This window comes from Camellia sinensis, chromosome 10, assembly GCF_055761805.1.
Source record: "Camellia sinensis isolate YWXY chromosome 10, ASM5576180v1, whole genome shotgun sequence".
Taxonomy (NCBI): domain Eukaryota; kingdom Viridiplantae; phylum Streptophyta; class Magnoliopsida; order Ericales; family Theaceae; genus Camellia; species Camellia sinensis.
This window is the reverse complement of record NC_138970.1, coordinates 2,053,004-2,072,079: the sequence shown is the minus strand read 5'-3', so window position 1 is coordinate 2,072,079 and position 19,076 is coordinate 2,053,004. Positions and strand designations below refer to the sequence as shown.

At 30.5% G+C, this 19,076-nt stretch overlaps 2 protein-coding genes across 2 annotated transcripts in view; both read right to left on the bottom strand.

The window, feature by feature from the left end:
- Nucleotides 1-2,660: 2,660 nt before the first annotated feature.
- Nucleotides 2,661-6,182, bottom strand: LOC114258271 (thioredoxin-like 1-2, chloroplastic). The gene is made up of 5 exons (XM_082890735.1): nucleotides 5,468-6,182; nucleotides 5,086-5,265; nucleotides 4,161-4,325; nucleotides 3,598-3,730; nucleotides 2,661-3,475 (listed from the first exon to the last, which is right to left on the bottom strand). The coding sequence occupies exons 1-4, from the start codon at nucleotides 5,822-5,824 to the stop codon at nucleotides 3,707-3,709; spliced, it is 726 nt and encodes a 241-aa protein (XP_082746861.1). The 5' UTR covers nucleotides 5,825-6,182; the 3' UTR covers nucleotides 2,661-3,475; nucleotides 3,598-3,706.
- Nucleotides 2,661-19,076, bottom strand: part of LOC114258274 (uncharacterized) — a 63,309-nt gene continuing 46,893 nt past the window's right edge. The window contains exon 5 of the mRNA XM_082890734.1: nucleotides 2,661-3,237. Coding sequence (XP_082746860.1) covers nucleotides 3,152-3,237 — 86 coding nt within the window. The 3' untranslated portion in view covers nucleotides 2,661-3,151. The remainder of the gene's footprint in view (nucleotides 3,238-19,076) is intronic.

The window sequence follows — 19,076 nt, the reverse complement described above, 5'->3', positions numbered from 1 at the left end:
CTTGCAGCTACTTGATTCTATTTTGTGAAAGTATATTTTATCTCATAGCTTGCTTGTCCCATTTTTTTGACTTGGAAAAAAAGAAAAAAAGAAAAAAAAAAAAGAAGAAGAGGAGAATAGTAGTGGAAAATCCTGTAATCTCACTGGACATATGAATGGACAGAGTAGGGGACTCGTGTGGAAATAAAAGACCATGGTGGTGGTGGTGAGATAGCCCAATAACTTTTACGTTTTTTGGTTGCCTTGTTTGGACATAGCTCAGTGGCATGCACGGGCCTGGGATGGTCCAATATGATATTGTGATGGTAACTCTTTTGGTTTTTTTGTTTTTTTGGTTTGTTGGAGCAAAGATGGTAACTCAATTTGTACCCAAAAAAGAAAAAGTTGGAGTCGTACTTCCTCCTCTAGCAGCTGCTGCTGCACACAGTGAGAGAGAGAGAGAGAGAGAGAGAGAGAGAGAGAGAGAGAGAGAGAGAGAGAGTAATTGTCGAATTACCAAAAGAAGTCCTTTTGTTCTATATTTGTACCCAAAAAAGAAAAAGTCGGAGTCGTACTTGGGCTTGTCCAGGAATTAAACAGGCCTCATATTTGATAGCTGAAAACATGGGGCCTTGTAGAATTAAGTCGACCTGGGCAATTTGATTTCCTACTAGTGGGGAATCTAGTTGGCTGACTATATACTTTTCTGTTTAGGATGTGATGATGGGTTAATATTTGTTAAAGCTTAAAATTTATAATCTCTCCTTTATTATGAAATTCTTAGTTGAATTTTGTTGTGTTGTTTATTTTTCCTCTATTATCGGAGTTGTTAGACTAACCTGAAAATTATTAATGCAGTAGATTTAGTTTTGTTAGGTTCTATAGTTATTATTGGGCTATAATTCTCTCTATATGTGTAAATATTCTTCTTCTTTTTTTTTTTGTGTGGGATTATATAATTGTTGGATCTTTACGGATGCAACAAAAATGTTCTCTCTCCTATGTAGCGAGGATGTAAAGCTCTAAAATCTTTTATATTTTTAAATTTTATGTCATAAATGCAATGATTTGAACTGCTTTAAGGAAATTTTATCTCTTAAATTTTTAAAAATAGTATATTTTTCACCCTCCAACTTTTATTTAAATTTTATTTTGATTATTTATCTTCTAATTATAATAACCATGTTTCACACTTGAACGTTATTTCAATATAATTTTCTCATCACTAGGGTAATAAACGAACCAAACAGTTCAAGCTCAACTCATATATGGTCTGTTAAAAACTTGTTTAAACTTGATTCGTTAAATAAACAAATTAAACTTAAACACATTTTAGAACTTGTTAAGGTTTTCAAACTAAATTTGAACAGTTAATTATTCGTTTGGCTCGGTTCAATAAACTTAAAATTATATAAAATATCAAATTATTCGAATTCGGCTCGATAAAAATTCGTTTGAGATCAACTCAAAAGTTTAACAAATTAAATTTAAATAAATTTTAAAACTCGTTAAAATTATTAAATTAAACTTAAATAATTAACTATTCAACTCATTCGGTCTGTTTAGAACCCCTTTTCCTCACTCGCAATTAAAAAAAATAAATAGAATGAGCTCACCATTAAAAAAATAAACAGAATGTGCTCATGTAATGGCCACGTCCACGTTGAGGCCTCCTTTTCCTCTCACACGCTATCTCTTCCGGCCCCTTTGCGTTACTTTCCTTCCATCCAATCCAATCCAATCATCCATGTCCCCGGACGCGCCACCTGTACTCTGTTTCGTGACGATTGGATATGGCGATATATATAAGAATAATTCTATAGAAAATACTTGAGACTTCCATTTTGAAAAACTCTCATGAGCATTGTGATTGATTATGTATGTTTTTGTTTTTTTATTTATTTATCTTTTCCCTATCTCCTGATAGGTGTGCGTGACGTCGTGAGGATGGGGTCTCGTGGGTGGGATGTTTGTGGAGATCTGTATCATTTCTGACTAAATACCCACCTTTATTTACCTTAATTTATTTCAAATGAGTTTATGTGATTATGATTGAATTTATATAGTTGAGATACATATATAAAATAAATTTGAATTACAAAATAATATTTCTAAATAAATTCAGAATAAATAAAGATGAATTTATAATATTACTCTCTCAATATATATATATATATATATATATATATATATATATATATATATATGTGATAGAATTCAACACCACTTCCTTCTTTCATTTTTAATTTAATTTCATGTGGTCCAATTAACTATATATATATATATATCTTCAAACGAAATAGAGTCACCATCATTCACTTTCCAAGATCCAACCTTAACTCTCTCTCTCTCTCAAAGGTTTCCCATTACTCTTCAAAATCATAATGAGTTTTCTGTGAGAGGCATGAGTTGGTATCATACAAGCCAGTCCAGAAATTGTGCCCTGATTATTCATAGGGAGAATTACTTAATGGTTGGTTTTAAAAGAGAAAAAAAAAAAAAATTCACAAACATGACATCCCCACAGCATTTTACTTGCACCCTGCAAGTTTTTATAATTTTTTTTCTCCTCTCCAACGGTTTTTCTCTCCCCCCACCAAGTAGTTCAGTTTCGTCCTCAAATGTTGGAACAAAATATTATATTACTATTATTACTGAAAAAAAAAAAAAAAAAGTGTATGGAAGAGAAACATCAATACCACTTGACTAAAATTTGCAACAGCTGTATGTGTGAGATATATTTTACACAAGCCTCAACCATCAGACTCAAGAACAAGCAAGCATTCTACCCCCAAAGGCTATATAAACCTTTCATACAAACTCACTCTCTCTCTATACATATATATACATTTCATAAAAATGAAAAAAAAAAAAAAAAAAAAAAAGATGCAGCCAAGGAAACAATACAAGCCATTAGCTCTTTCACAAGTATCCTCCCCACTCCCAGTACTTGGCAGGCTTGGATCCAATAAAAATAAATCCAAAAGCCATTCAACTTAAATGGGGGAGGGCCAACACACATGCATTTCACATATATCCTTAATTAGTAATTTGTTTGCTATCTTCTTAAACATATTATACACCATCACAAAGCGAAGCAAATCTAATCTGTACAAGAGGAAATGGCAAGACAATGCCTAGCTCCGCTGAAAAAAGTCCTCATCCTTCTCAATCACCTTCCTGATGCGACCAAGGTTTTATCCTCAGTGCCTTTAGCTGCATTTGAACCAGTTGCCAATGGAAGAGGAAGAGGAAGAGGTGGAGATACTGAAGGTTCTGCCTCTGAATGAGAAGGCGGGGTTGGTGCTGTTTCTGCTAGAATCTCTTCCAGTGTAGGAGGAACAGGTGTTGGTTGCTCTGGCTTTGGTGTGTAGTTGAAGGAGATATCTTTGTTGGCAGCAAGAGCAATCAGCTCTTTCTTCTCTAGCCCTTTTGGTGGTCCCAGGCTGCAATAATTCTGGCTGTGCTTTGCCAATGCATCTTTGAACTTCTTGATCTGTGATACCATCCATCATCATTGCAATGCTTTAGAATGCACTAATAAAATTTCAGGAAACCCCCCCCCCCCCCCCCCCCCCAAAAAAAAAAAAAACAAAACAAAAACCCTACTGCTCGGACCTTATTGTTTGCAGGTAGATGATTGTGAATCAAGGACAAGGCAGGACATCGACTGGCTAATAACAACTGGTCTTTTTGGAGAAAAAAGAAACCTCGAATTTGTACCAACTTAAAGCTCCTTAAATACGAAAACCTTCATAAAAAAGAGAAGAAGAAGAAGGGGGCAATGCATAGCATACTCAGTTAAATCCAGTTATAAATAGCGCAGTGAAACAGGGTTGTGAGGAAAGAAAAATCTTAAGTTAGAGGAACGAGGGAGTAGGAAACAAGGGTTGTTCCAGTTACCAATTAGTTACCAACACAAAAAGTCCCCATTCAACATATTTTCTGATACAAAATTCATATGCAAAGACAAAGGGCAACCTAGTGCATGGTGCTCCTGCTAAAATAAGGTCCGAGAGGGTAGGATAAACACAGTTGTATCCCCATTTCTAAAGAGAATGTTTGCGTGACTTGAATTTGCAATACCAGGGATGATAAGCAGCCCAACAATACAAAATTTATATTCAAATATGGGTGGAAAATGTGTAGCAGCTAAAGAAGAGAGGAAGACGAGAACTAACTGTGGCATTGGTGCAGCTAAAGCTGCAGAGACGACCGTGAGCACCTCTGTAGAAACGGAAGAAGGGAAGAACATGGACATTAAGGGAGTAGCACATGGATTTGTGTTCCTCATAGTTCACCTGCAGAAACTGCACCTCTGGGTTCAGCTCTGCCAATTGACATATCTGCAGTGCAGAGTCCAACCACATAAATTTACATTCTAATGCTACTACTTGGTATGGTTTTAGAGAATGATGAATTTTTTTTCTTACATTCTTCCTGGAACTCTGTAATATACTGGACCTTTTCTCACACTATGTTTGGATTGAGTGATTTGGAGAGTAAAAAAAAGAAATTGAGAGAGATGGATTTCTCTTACTTGTTGGATAAAGTGGAGAAAAATGAGGAGAAATGAAGAGAATTCTATTGTTGTATTTGGCTAGAGGATTTGAGTAGGAATTTGGAAAGGAAAATGAAAAAAGTAAGTAAAATGTGAATAAAACATACATGTATTTCACATAATTTCACACACTTTTTCCCTTTTTCTTTTCAAATCCTTCCCCAAATCCCCCAACTAAACACATTATATTTCTCTTATAATTCTTATTTTCAATATTTCTAAAAGTGGAGAGATTAGGACAGAAAAAGAAACTGACAGATTCTAATATTTTCGTGATACCAATTTTATCACTGTAAAAATAAAATAATTGACATCTATGTCCTCAAGACTTTAATATTATTTTGGTAACATAACATAAAACATTTTCTTTTTTTCTCTTATAAAATCTAAGCAAGAAGAAAATCATAATCATTTTTTTCTTTTATTTTCTTTTCTTTTATAACTTAAACAATTAGTTCTTTCCTTTTTTCACTCCTAGGTTACAAACATAGTGTCAGAGATTAGAAAATTGTAAATAATAGGTGAGAGGAAGGGAATTATGGGACCTTGGGATGAAGGGCTCTGCAGCCACCGCAGCCAGGGGAAAAGAAATCAACAACGACCAGTTTGTCCCCAGCGTTGAAGAGCGACTCCACAAGGTCTTGGGCACCTTTTACCTCTTTCATGTTGGGTTGAAGCCCTTTCTCCCACCATTTTTGAGTTTTCCCAATAATTCCTGTCTTCATCTGTGCAAATACAAATTATACCAATTTAAATTGCTACTCCAATCACTCCTATCTCGATGCAAGGGAATTTAAATTGCTAATCCTATTACCCCCATAACTAACAATGGAACTTTATTCCAGATCCATGGATTTAAAAGAAAAGAAAAGAAAAGAAAAACTTTGGAACAATAAGGTCAGAGGAGAGATTGGAGGAAGTACAGACCTGTGCATTAAGAGAAAAGGAACAAGATTTGATATTCCCTTTCTTAGGGATGCCCTCAAGCTCTTGAACAAGAAATCTACGGCCATGAAAATCGCTGTTGAATGATGATGACGAAGATGAAGATGAAGATGATGATGATTTGAGGGAAAGAGACCTATGCTGTAGAGACGGGAACCTCATTCCAGAAGAAAAAATGGATGATGATTTAGTCGGACATACAGAAAACCCATGATAATGAGAAAGATGATGACGACGACGATGGTGGTGGTGATGCTGATTGTGATGCTGCTGATGAATCATCGAAGAATTTAGCGATAACATATTTGTCTCGTTCATCATCATAACCTCTGCTATCATCGAGATCAGTTTGATTCTCTTCCTCTTCTTCTATAATCTGCTGGGGAATTTTTATTTTCTTTTACTCGAGAATATTGCGAAGGTTGGCTGCTTTCTCTTTGTGGGGGCGTTTGGAAAGTTATTATTTTAGTAGCTTATCTTAGGTTTTAGTTATTTTAAAAGGTTTATATTTTTGTGTTTAGAAAGATGATTAAATTTTTTGTAATTGAATGTGATGTTTTTAAGATAAAAAAATAAAATAATTATAAATTTAATGTGATATTTTATTTTATTAATTATTTTAATTTTTTTTAAGTACTATTTCAACAAAAAAAAAAGCTAAAAAAATTGCTTCCCAAACACCGCTTTATCATCATGTAGGAGTAGAAGAGAGCGCTTGGTCCAAAAAGATATATAAAAACTAAAAAAAGGAAAAGGCCAAAAAGGTAACGTCCAACAAAAAAATAAATAAATATATTATAAATATATTTTCCATCATTCGTTTAAAACATAAATTATTTCATGTTATTTAAAAAATTATAAATATTTCTTGTTAAAAAAAATTATGTAACAGAATTAATTAAAAAAATAAAAAAATTAACTATTCTTTTATAAAATGATAAAATTACTTAAATTATTAATTAACATAATTTTTTTAAAATTATTAAAAATTATTGATAATTGATTAATAAAAAAGATTATTTATTATAAAATTAAAAATTTTAATGAGTGAAATATAATTTTCAAAATTACAAACGGCAAATCATATTTTAACCAAATTTCAAAAGATATATTTGTAATTTATCTAAAAAATAAAAATCTACTATTATTTTTTTTAAAAAGTCTATTAATACATAAAATTTATCCAAAAAGTAAAATGATATGGCAATAGCATTATTATGAGAAATTCTAACATATATCATATCATTTTTAGTTATGTTATTTTTTCTTTTAATTATGCCATTATTTTTGTTATGATTTATGGATTTTTTAGTTATAGCTCATATTGTATTTAGTTATGATATTTTTTTAGTTATGACTCAGAAAATATAAAATTATATAATTTTCTAATTATAAGGTGCATATGATACACGTCTTTTGAGAAGTATGTACCAAAATATTTTTTCATTATTATATATTGAAAAATGATTTAGACCTCTAAAAAGAGAGCTCTAATGGAGCATTAATTTGTTTTTTTCTTCCCCATATTTTGTCTTTTACCTCACTATTTTTTTTTTTTAATATGTGGCCAGCTCATTAGAGCTGCACTGTAGCAGCTCTAATTAGAGCTCTGCAGCAGATCTGTTATATATTTTGTTTTAAAATAAAAGTTCAACATTGAGACACATTATTATATGGGTAAATTACACTTTAAACCCCTGTAGTTTACCCCAAAAACACAGAGCCTCCTTGTAGTTTCATTTGTAACACTTAAACCCCTAAACTTATTACTAAATTGTAATTTTCGACGGACGTAACAGAAGTAATAAAAAGTCATAAATGCCATTAGATATTTTCCACTCAGTCATTTTTTTTGTATCACTTCGTATCTCTATTTCCATATCTCTCTCTCTATAAATGACCATCTTCCTCTCTTGCTCAACGCCAGATACCATGCTTACAGCTTCACTACCACACTCATCCCCATCTCACAACCTCATCACCAGTGACGGCTGGTCAAACACAACAAATTGAAGCTTCTAAAATCGACTTGGAGGATGGAGTACCAGTCGTGGTGGTTGTTGATCCGTTTCTAGGCGGCGATGAGGACTTCGGTTACGGCCAGGATCTGATCAAGACCTTCTAATAAGGGCTCGGTTTCTTGAGCTAAGATTGCGAAGTCTCGAGAGCCGTTGAAATCTTGGCCTTGCAAGAGTTTCTCGGCGATTCCGAGTAATCATTCTGCTTCGGCTCTCCTAGGATGACCTTCCATTTTTTGCCGATTTTGATTTTAATTTTGATTTGGATTTGGATTTGGGTGTGATTGGGAATTGAGAAAATGAGGGGAGGGAGGGTTTTCTGATGTGTTCACTATGAAAATGAGGGTGAAAGTGGTGAACTATAACACACATACACACACACACAACTGTATGTCTAACAGCACAGAATACACTAATGACACACCACTGTGAGGCATTCACCTGCTGTACATGTGGGATAGTTATTTGGTGCTTCTCTGGCAAGTTCACGTGGAGAGAAAATCTAGAGAGAGAGACTCTTTGCAACATGAGCTACACATCGTAAGCTTAACTAGCCAAGAAACCAGACTGGACTAAGCTCAAACACAACCACCACCATGCGCGTTGAGACCACCAACACCAACGGCAAGTTTTTGTAACATGAACTTTCAGCACTCACCATTAAGTTTTTTTTAACCCTCTTCCTCACTTTTTTTTTTTTTTTTCCCTTTTTATGAAAGTAGCCATGGCTGTCCTAGTTTAAGCAGCCACCTACATACAACACCTCAAACCAAAAAAATATGAAATTGTGAGGTAAAAACTATTTCAAGGAAATGAGAAGGAGATGGAGGGTGGATGGTGGTGTGGAATTACAGGTTAGTTTTGCTGTGTGGTGAGGAAGAATTCCTGAGATAATCTGGGCAATTTCAGAGGCCTCAATGTGTTTGTTGCATATTTATATAATGAGGGGGGAGAGAAATGGTGTTTTGGTCCAAAAGTGTATTGTTTTTGACAAGAGAGAGTGCTGCTTACACTTTTATGCTTGTGAATCTCACGCTCTGGTTAAATAAACGGATCTGTCAAAAATTACAATTTGGTATTTAGTTTAGGGGTTTAAATGTTACAAATGAAACTACAAAGAGGCTCCGTATTTTTGGGACAAACCACAAGGGGTTAAAGTGTAATTTACCCTTATTATATATATATATATATATATATATATATATAAATCTGTATTTATATAGCATCCTTAATGGGACACCTCAAAATAATGCCATAGTTAAATAAAAAAATTAATTATAATTAAAAAATTGATATAATTAAAAGTATATATGATATAGGAGATGTATTGTAAAGTGTCCTTTTTGTATAGAATCATTTTTTTAATGGTGGTAACTTCTATGCCTATTCACCAAATGCCAGTCAAATACAACGAAGTTAAAGTAGTATTAAACTTAAGCTAATATATATATATATATATATATATATATATATATATTAATTAAATCAGAAAAGTTGTTTCTATTCTTATTGAAAATAAACAAAATACTGGTTGGCTTGAGGATAAGTTGGTCAAAATAGAATTGTAATTAGACGATTAATGCTTGGACTTTTAAAATGGATGACTTTCATTACTCTCAATTGATATGGATAAGGTATGTATGCATTTTTTTTTTCTCTCTCACATAAGTGCGTGGAGGTCGGGGGGATTGGGTTTTGTGGGAGTCTGTATTAAAATCCTTAACAGATTATGCTAATTCACGGACAAAAAATAAAAAATAAAAAATGAAAAAAGAATGTGAGATATTTTATATTAATTCTAAAATATTATATATATATATATATATATATTTAAAATAAAAAATTACCTTAATCACAATGAAAATCAATAATAGGCCCTTGCCAAAAGTTAATTTCTAAAATAGTCTTGTAAACTCATCACTGTCTAAAATATGCAATTGCAATTGTAATTTTTTTTTTTGATCGTCTTGATAAATAAATATCGGTGATGCTTCCGACCCCAGTGGCACCTTCAGTGATGTGGCACGCTGCCATTGGCTGAAAATAATAATAATAATAATAATTTTTTTAACCAATAGGAAGAGACCCCAGCACCCCCACTGAGGGTCTCATGCATTTTCTAATAAATATTTTTAGGAATAGAACAATATAATGATTCACTTTATTCATTATTGAATGCAGATAGAATTACAGTGTAGCCAATTACAAAAAGTTAATTTTTAATTTTACTTCTTTAAATATTAATAAAAAATAAAAATTTTATTATTTAAATCAATCATAAAAAAATACACGTAACAACACCCTGAAACATATATTCAATAATTGGTCTTTATTTTGAAGCCAGCTCCCTCACTTTTTTCCTCGCACTCTTTTATTTTCCTCTTGATCACCGACGCACACACATACGTGGATTCGATGTCGGTTGGAAGCCGATGATGCTTGTATTTTGTTTATTTATTTATTTATTTTTTAACTAAAGAAACCGAATGCTTGTATGGTAGATGGGGTATGCACGTGAACGTAAGCACTTATCAACACGTGGCACCTTTACTCCTCTATATGTTTGGTTGATAATTTTTTTAATTTTTTTTATTTAACTTTTTATTTTATTTTTTTGGATAAAACCCTTGGATATACCTCAGCTAGGGATAGATGTGGGTCGGTTGCGCCCACAAAATTTCTAATCTGTCATCCATTCGCTAGATTGGCAGATTGCAGAAAATCAATCCACATTCGTCTGGCGGATGGATGCGAATTGATTTGGCGGTTTGAAATTTTATAAATTTTCAACATAGTTCAACTTGTGCACTTATTCAAACAAAAAAAGAAAAAAAAAGAGAAAGTATTATAGTCAATGACTTAAAAAAGTATTACAATTACTGCAATGCTTCATCTAAAGAAAGAAAGTTTGAAATTTTAGAATATCACAATCATAGCATGCCTCATCCACATAAAATATTATAATCTGTGATTCTTAAAATATGAAAATAATTCAAACCACCAAAACCATGAACATAACAATAGTAGAGATTGTATGTTTCTGTATTGCTACATTTATATATGTTTTTGAAAATAAAAACCAATCAGCATATATCATATTTTCTATTTATTACTTTTAGAGTTAGATTTAAAAATCAAAAAATACAAATAAATAATACATTTATTTTTTTCAATTCAAAAAATATATTCAAGTTGAAAACTTTTTTTCAACAGAATATTTGAACTCTTTTTCAATTGAAAACACAAACAAAATATTTAAACAAATTGAAAACACAAAGTCTTATAAATAACTAAGGGTGCTCGCGGTTTTGGCGGTTCGGTTGCTGCCAAAGGAATCTCAAATCCGCAATCCGTCCGCAAAATTGGTGGATTGGAGAAAATCAATCCACAACCGTCTGCTCGTTAACACGCATCCGCCCAAAATATGGCGGATCGGTTCGGTTTGGTCGGTTTTGGCGGATCGATATATTCGCTACTCACCCCTAACGCCAGCTGTAATAGTTGATTCTCGCACCTTCAGACATTTATAAAACGCGGGATAAGGAAGTGTTATTACGAGAGGAGATGGTTAAAAATTATTTTTTAATTTTTAATTTATTTTGAGATATATTATTTTTTATATTTTTATATGTTTTTGTAAAAAAATTAAAAAGTCACCTTTTAACAATTTAGAGTGTTTGGAGTTGTGTTTTTTTATATTTTTTTGAACTATATTATCTTTTTATTTTTATTTATATATATATTTTTTATAAAAAATTAAAAAATATATATTTATTTAGATCATCTTAAACAATTCTTAAAGTTCGGATTTTGGGGAGATCTGTCTCAATTTTATGTTGTAGTAGTAGGTGATTTATTTTTAAAATAAAAAATTAATTTTGAATATTAATACTTTATGTGTAAAAAATTTTAATAATTAAAAGTTAAAAACAAACAGATTTGTTAATAATTGATGAAAATCATTGTTACTATGTGTGATCTTATGTAAAATAGGCTCATAAACATAATTTCTTTACAATTTTTTTTTTAAAAAAAAATGTATTATCAATTTGAAATCAAATTATCATTTGTATTAATCAAATTTATCAAAAATTATGAATTCTACTTGTATCAAAATATTTTTTTCTGGAAAATAAATAAAAAGAGTGGAAAATTTTGTAATATATTAGCAGGTGGCACACACAATATGTGTACTGTAACAATCCGAAAATTTAAATTATCCCTTAAATTTTATACTAGTAGTATAGTTATATATATCATTAAAAAATAAATAATAATAATAATAGGTGTGGTAATAAAATAAATAATTAATTCTCTATTGGTATACGATAGAGTGTAATTTAATTAAAGATTAATTTATTTATATAATTATATTAAAAAATTATATCAAAATATAATTATTTTAAATATTTATTAAAAATAATTATAAATTTAATCGAATCTGTGAGGCGACGTGTTGGCCGAATGAAGCTTTTACCTTCCTAAAATAGGGAGGAGTCGATCAACTCCGGGAAAAGAAAGGAAAGGAAAGAAAGAAAGGAAGGAAAAGGGGAAAAAGAGAGGAAGGTGATGGGAAAGAAAGGAAGAAAAGGAAGGAAAAAATAATAGAAGTTGAGAGGATTTTTAGTAGTGAAAAGAAAGAGTAAGGTATTAAAGTTAAGGTGAGTTGTGTTATACCTTGAGTTACCATAATATGTTTTACGTATGTTTTGACTTATCATATTTATTTTATATAAGTTATATTTTATTAGTTATGTTAATATAAGTTATGTTTTATAAATATTTAGTTACATGGATTAATTTCTGAACTCTATTTGTTAAAATGAAACTCACGGATATATTTGTTTATATTTTAAAGAATATTTGACAATGACCTTATAAACAATTATGTTTTGTAAGTACCATCACGGGAGTCCCACGCCTTGGGAGACTTAAATAACTATTGGCTTCTATTTGGTCACTTTATGGCCCTCTACTGTCATGGATCCATGGACTTCTGTTCTGTGCGGAGCAAAGTGCTGTGCGGAGATAAGTGCTACACTATTGTGGGAGCCACCTCTATAATCCGTACGAACCACCTCTTGAATCCGTATATTTATTCTGACTATCATTCATGTGACCTTTGTTCTGTTCTGTTCGGTACCGTGGTTATGATTATTTATTTACATAATCTCAGTTTTGCTACTTACATGATTATTTGTTCAGACTAAGTTATCTTAAATATTTTAGTTACATACCTATTCATGGTTATTTTGTGTCTCTTATACACTTGGCATAATACTTCTCACTCTGCCATGTGCTTATAGTTGTTTACCAATTTTCAAGAAACAATGTAATTCAGAAATAGTTTTTAGAAAGTCTTAGATGTGGGGTTGTGAAATAGACATATACAACATTTTTATGATATTTTTTATATGTAAATATCGGTCTTTTTTGTTAATAAATTTTGTAATAAAAATAGAAACTCCGATAATTATTTTGGTACCCTTACTTGAATATTATTTATGCTCACGTTTATTAATTTGTTCAAGAATTGGCTGGAGGTAACCTCAGTTACTGGCCATTACGATACTTAACCCTTGGGTACGGGGAGCGAGTGGTGACAAGTGGTATCAGAGCAATGGTTGTTTTAAGAAAAGAAAAAAAAAATCATCAATGGAGCATAGGACGCACGCATATTTAAGGATAGTGGGTAAGTAGTACCTAAATATTATATTTTGTTAGTCGATTTAATTATATTATAATTTTATATGATTTTATATATATATATATTAATCCTTTTTTTTGTGCATAATTTGTGAAGAATAATATATATATAATTTATATTTGTTATAGTAAAAGAAGGAAAAGAAACAGAGGGTGTCGGGCTCAAGTACCTACCAAAATTATAATATAATTAAATATATGGAATTTCCAGTTCAGTATTAAAAAAAAACAAATTCATTTCGATTTTTTTTTAAAAGTGGATTCAAATTGTAAAGATACTAATTTTAAAACTATTTTTCATCAATGGAAAGTTCATGGATGAAAGAAATGGAAGCTCATCTCAAATTCCTTCAACTCTTGCATGTAATTCTATCATTTCATTTCCAATCGCTTATTTAATTGCGTTCTTTTTTTTATTTTATTGCAAAACTAATGAAAAGTTTTTAAAGTCAGCAATTGTTTCTCATTTTAGCTCAAAACATTTTTGACAACTAGGCATTGAGTTGTTTTTGGTAAAGTTTTTTTTTTTAGGTAATATTTTTTTTAATCATCTAATATATATTTATTAGAGTGCGCAGCGGATAGTTTACACATGTGACAAATTTCCAGGACGAAATTTTTAGAAGGAAGGAAGATTGTAACAACTTGAAAATTTAAGTTGTCCTTTAAATTTTATACTATTATAATAATAATAATAATAATAATAATAATAATAATAATAATGGGTGTGGTAATAAAATAAATAATTAATTTTTTGTTGGTATACGATAGAGTGTAATTTAATTAGAGATTAGTTTATTTATATAGTTATATTAAAGATAAGTATAAATGTAATTGAAAATGTGAGAAGATTCGCGCCTGGCGGCGTGTTGGCTGAATGAAGCTTTTACCTCCCTATTTATAGGGAGGAGTCGATTATTTATAGGGAGGAGTCGATTAACTCAGGGGAAAGAAAGGAAAAGAAAGAAAGAAAGAAATGAAGGAAAAAGGGGAAAAAGAGAGGAAGGAGAAGGGAAAGAAAGGAAGAAAATGAATGAAAAATAATGGAAGTCGAGAATATCTTTAGTAGTGAAAAGAAAGAGTGGGGTATTAAGATTAATGTGAGTTATATTATACCTTGAGTCACCATAATATATTTTACGTATTACCATATTTATTTTGTACAAGTTATATTTTATTAGTTATATTAATATAAGTTATATTTTATAAATATTTCAGTGGATTAATTTATGAACTCTATTTGTTAAAATGAAACTCATGGATATGTTTGTTTATATTTTAAAAAATATTTGACAATGACTTTATAAACAATTATGTTTTGTAATTACCGCCACGGGAGTCCTACGCCTTGGGGGACTTAAATAACCATTGGCCTCTGTTTGGTCACTTTATAACCCTCTATTGGTATGGATTCATTGACCTTTGTTCTGTGTGGAGTAAAGTGTTGTGCGAAGATAAATGCTACAGTATTGTGGGAGCCACATTTTGAACCCGTATCTCTGTTCTGACTATCATTCTTGTGACCTCTGTTCTGTTCTGTTCGGTACCGTGGTTATGGTTATTTATTTACATAATCTCAGTTTTGCTACTTAAATGATTATTTGTTCAGACTAAGTTATCTTAAATATTTTAGTTACATAACTATCCATGGTTATTTTGTGTCTCTTATACTCTTGGCATAATACTTCTCACTCAGCCATGTGTTTATAGTTGTTTACCAATTTTTAGGAAACAATGCAATTCAGAAATAGTTTTTGGAAAGTCTTAGATACGGGGCTGCGGAATACACACACACAACATTTTTATGATATTTTTTATTTGTAAATATCCACCTTTTTAGTCAATAAATTTTGTAATAAAAATAAAAACTTCGATGATTATTTTGGTACCCTCACTTAAATATTATTTCTGCTCGCGTTTACTAATTTGTTCAAGAATTGGCCGGAGGTAACCTCAGTTACTGGTCATCACGATACTTAACCCTTGAGTACGGGGAGCGGGTCGTGACATGTACACTTCAAATAACTAATAACAAAACTAAATAATAAATAATTTAATATCATAATATGTATGTTGCTTAAGTAATAAATATGTTCTTAATGAAATTTAAGGTATTGGTTCAAAACTTGCTTACGCAGTGTATAATATATATATTTTTTATTTTAGCATATATAAAGTTGTCACATGTCATGAGGAGAAGAATATTTTACTAAACCAATTTAAGCCTCTACTTAATAATAGTATACATAGATAATAGTATAGATAGATATAGATATATTAGAACTTGATTATAACTCATGGTATATTATTTTGTTTATTAATCGAAAATGTCTTTATTAATTTCTTTTGTTTTTAGTTATTTATAAAGTAGAAAATTGGATTTTTAATTATACTTCAAGTAGTGTTTGATTATGATCTATTATAATATTTTTATATGAAACATTTAAGTATTTTATTACACGAAAAAGTGCTTAAGGTAGGTTGACTCAAAGGTAAGATTTATATTTATATTAGTAATAGTAAGAGTTATTCACATTGATACATAAAAAAATTATAAATTCAAATCATAAATCTCCTTAATTTGACTAATCAAATAGCCGTTGATAGAGTCGAGTGGAGAAGAATAATTCATGTATCCAACCCCATCTGAAGAAACTTTAGGCTTGGTTTGGTTTGGGATTATCGTAGCCTTATCGTTCTACAAATTTGTTACTTGAATACTTACATAAAATCAATTCAGTTAAATTATTTGTTTATTTTGAAAATCTTAATTCTATTGTGCTATAAAAGTGTAATTATCATATAATGATTTTATATGATATATATTAAATTATAAGATAGTAAAATAAATATTCATTTTAATATTAAAAATAATAGTTAAATTAGAAAGAGATTAATAATATAAAACTAAAAGTGATTCTAATTATTTATTTTTATATTTGTTTAGAAAATAAAAATATGTAGAGTATTGATTTTTTTTTCTTTAATGTATATTTTTTTGAATTATTCATACATATTGTATATAGGTATATAACATTTAAATTAAATATAAATGCTTTGTAATAAATAATTTCATGTTAAATAAAAAATTAAATATAAATGAATATTAAGATATCAATAAGATAGACAAAAAATAAAAAGTATAAAAAAAATTAATTTGATCCGTGCAACGTACATAACTAAACACATTCTGTCTTATTTATTTATTACTTATTTGTATATCGAGATAATTTCTTTTTCAAATATCATAATAATTAAATTAAAATATCAACTATATAAAAGAAATTTGACAACGACAAAACTAAATAAGTGATGAAAAATATATGGAAAATAAGTATTTCTCAAATAAAATCTATATGAAATTGATTATTATAATTGAAATTTAGTTTGTGTAGAACTTTATATGTAAATGAAAAGTGCATGCTGACGTGGCTTTTTTAGAAGAAAAAAAAAAAAGCTTTAGAATTGCCATCTAAATAAAAGAAAAACACTACTTGTATATATGTGTGTGTATATATATATATATATGATTTGGTTTATCAATATTAAATGGAATGAAATGTAATGGTTAGAATAATTCTTATGCGTACAATTGTAACATGCAATAATTGCATTACATATATTACCAAATTATATTTATAAAAAAAAAGTTGGATATAACGTAAATTGTTCGGATTAAACCAAATCAAACCATATAATGAGAACCAAAAATACTTACAGAGAATTAAAAAACTTACAAACAGATTATAAAAATCTAGAAACGAAAAACAACTTGATTGAGGCTTGTGTTGGACACAATTTTCTTAAGACAAATTCGTCCCTCGCTATGGTGCTCACAAGTTTTTATTGGACGTTCGTCTCCCAAGATACAACGATCGAACCTTGCAAAAGCAACACTACCATAACAAGTCTGGCGAACACTACAACAAAAAAGGTCTATGGTGACAAAAACGCATGATGAAAAAATGTCTCGTCCCAAATATACATGTTTTAGTGATGAAAATAAAATTTCGTCTCCAATTGTACTATTTTTAGAGACAAAAACAAAATTTTGTCACCAAATGCTTAAAATAAATAAAATAATAGGTAACAAAATTTTTTTTTTCATCTCTAAATTTTATTTTTCGTTATAAAACAAATTCCCGCCCTTAGAAATTTTGGTGGAAAATTTGGGCGTTATATTAGAGACGAAAAGTTTCGTCACCATTGTAAAAATTTTCAGAGACAAATATAATTTTGTCACCTATAATTTAAGGGGGCAAAATGACGCCGTTTTGTCTTCCCAAATCCCTCTACCCAAATCACTTTTCTCTCTCGCGCTCTTTCTCTCACTCTCTTACCCAATCTCATCTCTCTCTCTCTCTGGTCTGAGCTTGTGAAACCCTTTTACCAATCTCTTCCTTGCCTTTTCACACGCACACGAGCACTGCCAGAAACCCTCTCTCTCCGTTCGAATCGTACCATCGGAAGCCCTCTTCTCCATTCATTTTGCTTCACTGATGCGGCACCATCGGCACCCTCTGGCCTTTCCTCCCCCACCCCCACTAACTTCGACTGAATCAACACCACAACTCTCTCTTTCCAATCCAACCAAAATCTCTCCGATCTCTTCGTCGATATGTTTCAAGTAATTCAATCTTCTTCTTCACCCCTTAATTTCTTAATTTCTTCGTTTTTTTCCCCTGAATCAGATCAATCTCTCTGTAGAAGATAGGCTATTTGAATGTTTGCCTGTGTATTTTGATTGTTTGTTCAATTCCATAGAACAAAAAGGTAGGTATTTATGTATGAGTAACCTGATATATAGATATATATGTATGTATGTATGTATTGTGGGAAATATGCATGCATATATTTCTGTATATGCGAGTAATCATTGGTGGAGCTGTATAACCCTACTCAAAATTGGGATTTTTTTTCTTTCTTTAGATATGTATATTTATGCAAAAGTTTAGGAGTTTCAGAAATGTAAGACAGTGGAATAATTAGAAAAATTAAAATTGGGGTTTTTTTTGTTTGTTTGTGATTGAATCTTGGATTTGGGGGAGTGATTTGTAGAGGGAAAAGGAAAGTGATTGGAAAAATGAATGAAATATAAGATTAAAATAAAATGAGCCGATTGTATGAACAGTGCCTAAAATTAAAAATGAAAATTGGGAGCTTTGTTGTGTTGTTGTTGTTGGTGTTTATTTTTTTATTTTTTTCTTTTTTCCCCCCTCCCCCTTAATTATTACATAAACTATAATAATAGTTTGATTTTTAAATTTGACTTTGATAAAAGGAAAACCCCAATTGTAGTTGTCTGGTTATGTGATGTATATGAGGCAACTAACATATTTAATTATTGTTCTTTTTTTTTTTTTGGGTCTTGTCTTGTTGTTGTTATTGTTTATGTATGTGTCTTTTGTGTTAATTTAGTGTTTTTGCTTATGAAATTAGTTTATATGATTTTCGTGATACACATTAAAGTTAGTCTTACCAGCTTTTTTATCTTGACATTTTTATCATTGTTTAGATTTCATATTGGAATTGTTGTCTGTACTGCTTTCGTTCTTTCTTTTTCCATTCAAGGTGAATCGCAATCGTTCATTTCCATAAGTGCAGATATGTCTTGTTTATTTTCTTTTTTCCATTTTGTGTAAGAATTTCAAGTGGGCCTTACAATGTTGGGTTGTTACTCCAACGTTATGTAACATGTGTATGTGGTGTATTTGTTATGACAAAGATGAGTGTGTGTAACAACCCGACCCTCTTACATGCTTTAAATCTTTAGTTATATGAGTAATTACATGTTAATGTGAAATTTTCCATGTGGAGTTGTGCTTACATATGTGAATTATTTAATTATGATATTATATCTGTTGATT

Coding starts and splice junctions, on each gene's coding strand:
- LOC114258271 (XM_082890735.1), bottom strand. CDS start 5,824: ATGATAGCAGAGGTTATGATGATGAACGAGACAAATATGTTATCGCTA. Junction 5,266..5,467: donor CCTTTTCTCTTAATGCACAG/GTCTGTACTTCC, acceptor GTATTTGCACAG/ATGAAGACAGGAATTATTGG. Junction 3,731..4,160: donor TTAGCTGCACCAATGCCACA/GTTAGTTCTCGT, acceptor TTTTTTATGAAG/GTTTTCGTATTTAAGGAGCT.